The sequence below is a fragment of the Amblyraja radiata genome, chromosome 11, assembly GCF_010909765.2.
Source record: "Amblyraja radiata isolate CabotCenter1 chromosome 11, sAmbRad1.1.pri, whole genome shotgun sequence".
In the NCBI taxonomy this organism is placed as follows: Eukaryota; Metazoa; Chordata; class Chondrichthyes; order Rajiformes; family Rajidae; genus Amblyraja; species Amblyraja radiata.
The window spans coordinates 64001948-64011899 of record NC_045966.1 but is presented as its reverse complement, the minus strand read 5'-3'; the positions used below and the strand labels follow the sequence as shown (position 1 = coordinate 64011899).

The 9952-nt window shown below is 50.5% G+C and overlaps 1 protein-coding gene across 1 annotated transcript; it reads left to right on the top strand.

The window, feature by feature from the left end:
- Positions 1-2418: 2418 nt before the first annotated feature.
- LOC116978715 (tubulin alpha chain-like) lies at positions 2419-6986 on the top strand. The gene is made up of 4 exons (XM_033030037.1): positions 2419-2647; positions 2783-2931; positions 4349-5029; positions 6690-6986. The coding sequence occupies exons 1-4, from the start codon at positions 2527-2529 to the stop codon at positions 6984-6986; spliced, it is 1248 nt and encodes a 415-aa protein (XP_032885928.1). The 5' UTR covers positions 2419-2526.
- The last annotated feature ends 2966 nt before the right edge of the window (positions 6987-9952 follow it).

Below are 9952 nucleotides of genomic sequence, written 5' to 3'. Positions count from 1 at the left end.
AACATGTTTCCTGCCTCCAGCGTGTCCAAACCCTTAACAATCTTATATGCTTCAATGAGATCTCCTCTCATCCTTCTAAACTCTAGAGTATACAAGCTCAGCCGCTCCATTCTCTCAGCATATGACAGTCCCGCCATCCCGGGAATTAACATTGTAAACCTCCGCTGCACTCCCTCAATAGCAAGAATGTCCTTCCTCAAATTAGGACTTCTGCACTGTCTTCATAATCTATGACCAACCTAGCTACTGAGAACTTTGTGGGTTGGACTTAAGCTGTCATGTCATCTTCAGAAATAGAAATTTAAGCAAAACCCTTTAGCGCCAGAGACCTGGGTTCGATGCTGACCACGGATGTTGTATGTGCGGAGTTTGTACGTTCTCTCTGTGACCGTCTGCGTTTTCTCTCGGTTCCCTCCCACACTGCAAAGACGTACAGGTTTGTAAATTAATTTGTTGATCGGTAAAATTGCAAATTGTTGCTAGTGTTGAGGATAGTGCTGGTATACGGGGATCGCTGGTCGGCGCGGAAAGTCTCTTTCTGTGTTTTATCTCTGAATTCTAAATTGTAAAGAGGTGGAAAGTGAAAGGGGAAAATTTTAATGGTAATGTTTTAATAGAAACGGAGTGATGAGGTTCCCACGAAGAAGTCTATGGGTATGTGGGCGATCTGCCAGAGGAAGTAATCGAGGTAGGTACAATAACAGCATTTAAAATAAATAGAATGTGTTGCCAGGATATCAGTCATCAGGCAATAGCAATCTTATTGTGGGTTTAATTCATAGAAACATAGCAACATAGAAACATAGAAACATAGAAAATATGTGCAGTAGTAGGCCATTCGGCCCTTCGAGCCTGCACCGCCATTCAATATGATCATGGCTGATCAACCAACTCAGTATTCTGTACCTGCCTTCTCTCAATACCCCCTGATCCCTTTAGCCACAAGGGCCACATCTAACTCCCTCTTAAATATAGCCAATCAACTGGCCTCAACTACCTTCTGTGGCAGAGAATTCCACAGATTCACCACTCTCTGTGTGAAAAATGTTTTTCTCATCTCGGTCCTTTCATCTCGGACTTTTTACAGGGGCACGGTGGAGTCTGTACTCACGTACTGCATGAACACGTGGTACTCCAACTGCAACTGCTCAGACAGGAAGGCTCTGCAGAGGGTAATGAGGGGAGCAGTAGGGATCGGTGACGTCTCCCCACCCTCGGTACAAGAACTGTTCCAGAGCCGCTGTCTGAAAAAAGCTCTGAGAATAGCTAAGGACAAACTGCACGCCCTCCACACACACCTGGATCTCCTGCCATCAGGCAAGAGATATCGAAGCATCAAAGCCCGGATTACCGACTGCTAAACAGCTTCCTGACACAGGCTGTGAGGCTGCTAAACAGTCACGCCACCTGATTGTGCTACATCTTAATGACTCTGGCACTGGCCACTCAAATCAGCTGCCCTGGACATTTTAAGGACCGTTTTTACTGTATTTTAATGGTGCTCTTTTACGTGCTTTTAATTATTCATACTGTTTCATCAGGGACTGGATTATTTTTACTGTTATTATGTGTGAAAAGTTTAAGTTTTATGCGCGATGCTCCGGTATACCCTGGGAAACGTCTTCTCATTTTGCACTGTACATTTGTTGCTTTGCAAGATGGCAATAAAGGTTGATTGATTGACTGATTGATTGATTGATTGAAAATACTTCCCCCTTATCCTTAAACTGTGACCCCTTGTTCTGGACTTCCCCAACATCGGGAACAATCTTGTTGCATCTAGCCTGTCCAACCCCAATTCATGAGTCTCTTATTGGTCGGTTGATGTGACGAGGTGTTGATCATTGGAGGGGTCGGTGCTAAGGCGACTATTGAAACGCCCAATAACCCGTCGTCCGACTGACGAGATTCAGACGGTTCTTTGCGCCGTTTGAATAACATGTGGCCGCGAACCCTCTGTTGCGACACTCGATCTGAGAACCAATCGGCGTTCCCTTTGCCTTTGTCTCCGCGTTCCACGTCGACGCTTTGTTCACTGGCAGCCAATTACAGCGCGGCCCGGGTGTATGGAACGTTCTATCGGGCCATGTATCAAAGGAACGCGTTCGGCGAATGCGACACATTGTCTGTAACTGCGAGACTGGAAGGGACATCATGGTGGGTGCTCCCGGGTTTGGGCGGTGGGGCGTCGTTTGAAACCGGGGAGAGCCGGGATAACTCCGGAGAACCGAGAACTAAGACCCTGCATGCTCTGCAGAGGGTAATGAGGGGAGCAGTTTCCGCTCTGACCACGCGAATCCAGGCGCACACTATGGTGCGGTGTTGGGGGAAATGTTAGCACTCGGACCCAATAACTATGCAAATAACACTGCCATATCTTCCCCAATTTACCCACCGCCCCACTCCCTCTTTCTCTCCCTGCAGCGTGAGTGTATCTCCATCCACATCGGCCAGGCCGGAGTCCAGCTCGGCAACGCTTGCTGGGAGCTGTATTGCCTGGAGCACGGGATCCAGCCGGATGGACAGATGCCCAGCGACAAGACCATTGGAGGCGGCGACGACTCCTTCAACACCTTCTTCAGCGAGACGGGGGCGGGCAAGCATGTTCCGCGTGCCGTGTTTTTAGATCTGGAGCCCACGGTGATCGGTAAGCTTTGAGGGAGAGAGTGTTAATATATTTTGTCTCAGTCCCTCCACGCAACGTGTGGGAAGGGGGTGGGCGGGGTGGGGGGGGGGGGTGCGGCGCTGGTTAAAGGTTCGATCTCTGCTCCTTCCCCCACAGATGAGGTGCGGACCGGCACTTACCGGCAGCTCTTCCACCCCGAGCAACTCATCACCGGCAAGGAGGACGCGGCCAATAACTACGCCCGGGGCCATTGCTCAATCGGCAAGGAGATCGTGGACCTGGTCCTGGATCGCATCCGGAAGCTGGTAGGTTGTGTCGCACCACACAACGGCCGATTCCAACCGTAACCCAATGCCCAATGTTCACTGCTCCGTCGCTCCTGTTGCAGTAGGGTCTCGCCCCCACTCTTCACTAATGACTCAGCGGATCCGATGCCTCAATGCTCGTCCCCCATTTGGTCCCACCAAGTGTCCTCTTGTTCCCACGTTCAGGTCTGCTCCTCGCAACCACAGTCACAGCATCATGCAGCGTGGAAACAGACCCACACTGACCCTTCCACACTAGTCCCTCCTGCCTGTGTTTGGCCCATGTGCCTCTAAATGTAAACTGGAATCTGTCTTAATCTGTCTTGAAAGTTGCGATACGACCGGCTTCAATTGCCGTCACCCTCCTGCGCTCCAAGGTATAGAGTCATAACCTGCTCACCCACCCGCTACAGCTCAGGCCCTTGAGTGCTGGCAACATCTTCATCAAATTTCTCCGCACCCTTTCTTGCTTGGCAACATCTTTCTCGTCAAATGGTGCTCAAAACTGAAACCAATTCTCTCAATGTGACCTCACGGATGCCCAGTATGACAGCAACATGATTTCCCCCACCATCCCCATGTCTATACACAATACTCTGACTGATCAAGGCCAGAGCCGACAGCCCTTTTGAATCTACCGCCAGCGCCACTTTCAAGGTACTGTATCCCTGCACTCCTAGACAAATCTGCTCCGCAGCACAATACAGAGCCCTCCCATTCACTGTGTATGACATGCAACCATTGCTCAGCCTTCCTCCCCAACCGATCAAGGTCCTGCTTCAATTTCTGACACCCGTCTTCACTATCTACTATGCCGCTTATTTGTAAATCGTCTGCAAACATTGCTAATCGTGCCATGGACATTATCATCCAAATCCGTTGATATAGACACCCAAGAATAATGGGACCAGCACAGAATTCCGAGGCACACCACTTATCACCGGCCTCCAGCCCGAAAAGCAAACTTCCACCATTACCCTCTGCTTTCTTCCATTAAGCCAGTTTTCTAGCCATCTCTTCTTGGATCCGATGTCCTTTGGCCTTCCAGAGCAGTCTACGACAAGGAAACTTTGCTTTGCTTTCAATGCTTTGGACAAATCCATACATACATCTTCAGATCTTGCGTCATCAATCATTTTTGGTCACATAATCACAAACCTCGATCAGATTCTTGACACACGACCAACCAGCTACACAACCGTGGTGACTATCCCTAATACGCCTTAGTCCATCTACATGCATTCATAACCTGTCTCTCAGATACTCCCTCGCATCTTTCCGACCACAAATGTTTAACTAAAACCACAGATGTTAGGCTCCGTCCACCTCCCCTGAGCGTCAGTTTACCCCCTGTAACACCGACACGCACCCCCACACCTTTCCCCCTTTCAATGCTCTCCGCTTTCTCTGCCCACAGGCCGACCAGTGCACCGGACTGCAGGGGTTCCTCATCTTCCACAGTTTCGGTGGCGGCACCGGCTCGGGCTTCACCTCCCTCCTCATGGAGAGACTGTCCGTCGACTACGGCAAGAAATCCAAGCTGGAGTTTTCCATCTACCCGGCGCCGCAGATATCCACTGCCGTGGTCGAGCCCTACAACGCCGTGCTGGTCACCCACTGCACCCTGGAGCACTCCGACTGCTCCTTCATGCTGGATAACGAGGCCATTTACGACATCTGCCGGCGGAACCTGGACATCGAGCGCCCCACCTACACCAACCTCAACCGCCTGCTGGGACAGGTAGTGTCGTCCATCACCGCCTCGCTGCGCTTCGACGGCGCCCTCAACGTTGACCTGCTCGAGTTCCAGACCAACCTGGTCCCCTACCCGCGCATTCACTTCCCGCTGGTGACCTACGCGCCCCTGATCTCGGCTGAGAAGGCTTACCACGAGCAACTGTCCGTGTCGGAGATCACCAACGCCTGCTTCGAGCCGGCCAACCAGATGCTCAAGTGCGACCCCCGCCAGGGCAAATACATGGCGTGCTGCATGCTGTACCGCGGGGACGTGGTGCCCAAGGACGTCAACGCCTCCATTGCCACCATCAAGACCAAGCGCTCCATCCAGTTCGTGGACTGGTGCCCGACCGGGTTCAAGGTAGGAGGAGGTTGTGCAGGAATCCACGCGGCAGAAGCTTGACCCAAACACTGGTCTCGCACTGGGCTGTGAAATCTACCACAGCCAAACCAGCCGGTCCATGATTGCAGAAACCAGGAGACGTTCTTTCCAAGCCGAGGGCCTGGGTTCTTAACATCCAGGGAATCATTGAAGGTTTCTAGGAGATTCCTGTCCAATGGGTCACGCCAGCATCTTGATAACTAGCATGGGGTTCCCCTCGTTTAGTGGCGCAAATCTTCATTTTTAGACCACGATCAGTAACATTCGGCCCATCGGGTCCATACGGACCCTCCCACACTGATCTGTCTTGTAGTAAATGCCTACTATGTTCTTCGTGCTGAAGCAAAGCAATAATTTCATTGTCCTATCAGGGACACATGACAATAAACTCACTTGAACTTCAACTTGAACCAGTAATTCCATTCTCTCCTGTCACTTATGTCCTAACGCTCGTTCAGTCCCATATTTTTCATTATTCCTCAATGCGACTTGTCAATTACCCAGCACCAGCCTCTTTGCGATGCGGTGGGGAGGGGGGGGGGGGGAGTGGGAAGGGGTAAGGTGGCGTAACGTCGGAAGTTGGGATCGATCCCGGGTCCACATCGCTCTGGAACAGCTGCTTTCGTGGAACTCCAACCCTAGCGGGAACCATTTGCAATTTCCAGAACTCCATTGGGTGGCCCCGGCTTCTTCCAACCGAAAAACCAAACTGGTGTCCCTCGGCTAAAAGAGCACCGATTTCTCTTTCATCACTCACTTATGCACACTGCCTCTTAATCCATCGCGGACATGTTGACGTTACAAAGCAATGGAGGTCGGCTTTTATTCGCTGCGCCACTGCCGCCACCTACCGGCGTCAGATGCATCTCATCTTGAATTCAGATTCAGATTCAGATTCAATCTTTATTGTCATTGTGCAGTGCACAGTACAGAGACAACGAAATGCAGTTAGCATCTCACCCAGAAGAGTAGAATAATGAACAGTAAAATATATATATGTACAAGCAGTCCAATTTTTCTGGGGGAAGGAGTTTCCGGAGGGGTGGGGGGGGGGGGGGGGTGACTGGCAATCACCAAGGTGCAGAGTTAAGTTGTGTAACAGCCGCAGGGGAGAAGCTGTTTCTGAACCTGCTGGTCCAGCAACGGAGAGACCTGTAGCGCCTCCCGGATGGGAGGAGGGTAAACAGTCTGCGGCTGGGGTGAGAGCAGTCCTTGACGATGCTGCGCGCCCTTCGCAGACATCGCTTGCTTTGGACAGACTCAATGGAGGGGATTGCGGAACCGGTGATGCGTCGGGCAGTTTTCACCACCCTCTGCAGTGCTTTCCGGTCGGTGACAGAGCAGTTGCCATACCATACTGTGATACAATTGGTAAGGATGCTCTCGATCGGGCAGCGGTAGAAGTTCACCAGAATCTGAGGAGACAGATGGACCTTCTTTAGTCTCCCCACTAAGAAGAGACGATGGTGAGCCTTTTTGACCAGTGTTGAGGTATTGTGGGTCCAAGAGAGGTCATCAGAGATGTTGACCCCCAGAAACCTGAAGCTGGAAACACGTTCACCTCCGTCCCGTTAATATGGATGTCATCCTTCCAATGTGTCTGCAACCGAACTAAACGCTGTTTCTCTCTCTCCCGCAGGTGGGCATCAACTACCAGCCCCCGACGGTGGTGCCTGGGGGCGACCTGGCCAAGGTGCAACGCGCCGTCTGCATGCTGAGCAACACCACCGCCGTCTCCCTGGCCTGGACCCGCATGAACCTCAAGTTCGACAAGATGTACGCCAAGCGGGCCTTTGTCCACTGGTACGTGGGAGAGGGGCTGGAGGAAGGTGAGTTCCAGGACGCGCGAGAGGACATGGCGTCGCTGGAGAAGGACTACGAAGAAGTGGGCATCGATTCGGCGGATCTGGACAAGAAGACCGAAGAGGAAGAGTGAATATCCAAAAAGACTCGTTTATTTTTATTACTAATGTTGTAAATATAATTTATGAAATGTAATAAATGTAATAAATCTATTTTAAATTCAATTCGTCTTCACTCGCTACAATTTCGCATGAGACTTTGGACTTTTACTTCAGCGTGCGAGCAGGCCATTCGCCCCACTGAATTCGCGCTGACCAGTACACTGTTCCCGGTACACTGGCACTGTCCTACGCACAAGGGACACTATATATATTATAGGAAGCCAATTAACCTACAAAAATGTTTGTTTCTGGAGTGTGGGAGAGGAAATCGGAGCATCCGGAGTAAACTGGTGGTGTGTGAGGCAGCAACTCTAACGCAGTGCCACTTTGCCGCCGAGAGACAGACCCACAGATATATTGTTCCACAGTGCATGGAAATAGTCAACTTGTCAATGCCGACACATTTTTCCGCCCAACCCACTCCCATTTTCCCACGTGTGGCCCAAGACCGTCTAAAGCTTTCTTATCCATACATTTGTCCATGTGTCTTTATGTTGTTATTGATCCTGCCTCAACCACTTCCTCTGGCAGCTCGTTCCATGTGCCCACCGTGGAAAGGTTCCCTCGGGTTCCTCTTAAATCTTCCCCCCTCTCAACTTAAACCTACGTCCTGTCGTTCCCGATTCCCTTATTCAGGGTAAAAGACTGTTAAAACCTTCTGGAAATATATAGGGAGAGATTGAGGAGTTTGGAACTCTATTCCTTGGAGCGCAGGAGAAGTGGGGCGATTTTATAGAGGTGTACAAAATTATGCGAGGAATAGATTGGATAGGTGCGCAGAGTCTCTTGTCCAGAGTAGGTGAATCGAGGAGCAGCGGACATAGGTTTAAGGCTAAGGGGAAAAGATGTAATAGGAATCTGAGATGTAACATTTTCACACAGAGGGTGAAGAAGGGTTTCGGCCCGAAACGTCGCCTATTTCCTTCGCTCCATAGATGCTGCCGCACCCGCTGAGTTTCTCCAGCAATTTTGTCTACATCCGATTTTCAAGCATCTGCAGTTCCTTCTTGAACATTCACACAAAGGGTGGAACAAGATGCCAGAGGAGGCAGTTGAGGCACGGACTATCCCAACGTTTAAGAAACAATTTGACAGGGATAGGACAGGCTTAGAGGGATATATGCATTAGCCCACTCTATTCCTCTCGTGATTTTATACACATCTATAAGATCACCCCTCAGCTTGTCTAATTAAACTAATATCTATCTGGGCGTGGTCCATATCCTCTCATTCTCTGCATCCCCATCTGAAAGCCTCTTAAAGTCCACTATCGTATCTGCCTCACCCACCTCCCGGCAATGCGTTCCAGCCCCCCACTACCCTCTGTGTAAAACAAAACGTGCCCCGTACAACTTTAAACTTTGCCCCATCACGTTAAATCTATCCCCTCTAGTAATTGATCTGTCTAACCTATCTAACCAGGCCCTTCTGCCCACCCACTCCAAGCCGACCATTAATCATGCGTTCACACGCCAGTTCTAGGTTATACCCATTTTCCCTTCGCTCCCTACACACCAGTCACAATTTATGGAGGCCAATTAACCCACAACCCCATTGCATCATGAGGTATAGGATAATCATTAGGCCATTCGGTCCATCAAGTTCGCTCCGCCATTCGATCATAACTGATCTATCTTTTCCTCTCAACACCACTCTCCTTTCTTCTCCCCGTAAACTTTGACGCCCTTACTAATGACGAAACCTGTCCACCTCCATCTCACCCGATCCTGCTTTCCCCACATATCCCTTGATTCCGTTAGCTTTAAGAGCCATATCCAACTCTCTCGAATACATCCAGTGATTTGGCCTCCTCGGCCTTCTGTGGCAGGTAATTCCACAGATTCACAACTCTCTGACTGGAAATGTTTCTCCTCATCTCAGTCCTAAATGATCTACCCCTTATTCTTACACGGTGATCCGGATATTTTCTGAACTCAGCCAACATGGGGAACATTTTTCCTGCATTTCGCCTGTCCAATCCCTCAAGAATTGTATAAGATACCCGCTCATCCTAAATTCCAGTGAATACTTCATTAAAACTTACCGAATGGTGAAAGGCCTGGGTAGAGTGGATGTGCTGAGAATGTTTCCTCTAATGGGAGAGTCTAGGACCAGAGGGCACATACTCAGAATAAAAGGACGCGCATTTCGAATGTAGATGAGCAGGAAGAGAATGGTGAATCTGTGGAATTAATTGCCACAGACCGCGCTGGGGACTAAGTCATTGGGTACCACACCAGCAGCACTCCAGGGTTCACAAGTAACCACATCGGCAGCACCCCGGTGAGAAACAGCAGTCTCGCCAGCAACACCCCAGGGTGCATATGTAACTACACCAACAACACCCAAGGGTGCACAAGTAACCACTCCAGCAGCATCCCAGGAAGCACCAGTCATCACACCAGCAGCATCCCAGGGTGCACAAGTAACCACGGCAGCAGCGCCACGAGAATCAGCAGCCGGTCATCCCAAGCGGCAGGTTGATGAAGGTGGATTACGGCGCTCGCTCTCCGACATCAGCTGCCGCTTCTCCCGAGCGTGCTCGGGCTTGGACAGTTTCTTCGAGCACTGTGGACTAGAGCCCGAGGTGATCGAGTACCTGGCCAGGGAGACGTTTGCCGCCGACGGCGCCTTCGAAAGCCTTGGCCTCAAGTTTCGCAGAATGAAAGGCCTGTCCCACTTGGGTGACATTTTCGGCGACAGCCTGAAAAGAGGTTGTCGCGTCGTGGTCGGGTCGTGACGCGGCGTGATGCGTAGTGACGCACGGTGGCTCTCTGTCGCCCCTGTATTTTGGCATATTCAACTGAAATATCTCCTGATCATGCTTGCGAGGTATATGACCAACTGTAGAAGTAAAACCTGGACCAACTCCATATTAAGAGCAATGTTAAATGAATTTCGTAATAACGTGTCAACGGTAGCTGTGACAATTGAACAC

Bases quoted from the DNA above. Each gene is read 5' to 3' on its own strand.
- LOC116978715 (XM_033030037.1), top strand. From the start codon at position 2,527: ATGCCCAGCGACAAGACCATTGGAGGCGGCGACGACTCCTTCAACACC. The intron at 2,932-4,348 runs GTAGGTTGTGTC...CTCTGCCCACAG, and splicing joins TGGATCGCATCCGGAAGCTG to GCCGACCAGTGCACCGGACT. The intron at 5,030-6,689 runs GTAGGAGGAGGT...TCTCTCCCGCAG, and splicing joins GGTGCCCGACCGGGTTCAAG to GTGGGCATCAACTACCAGCC.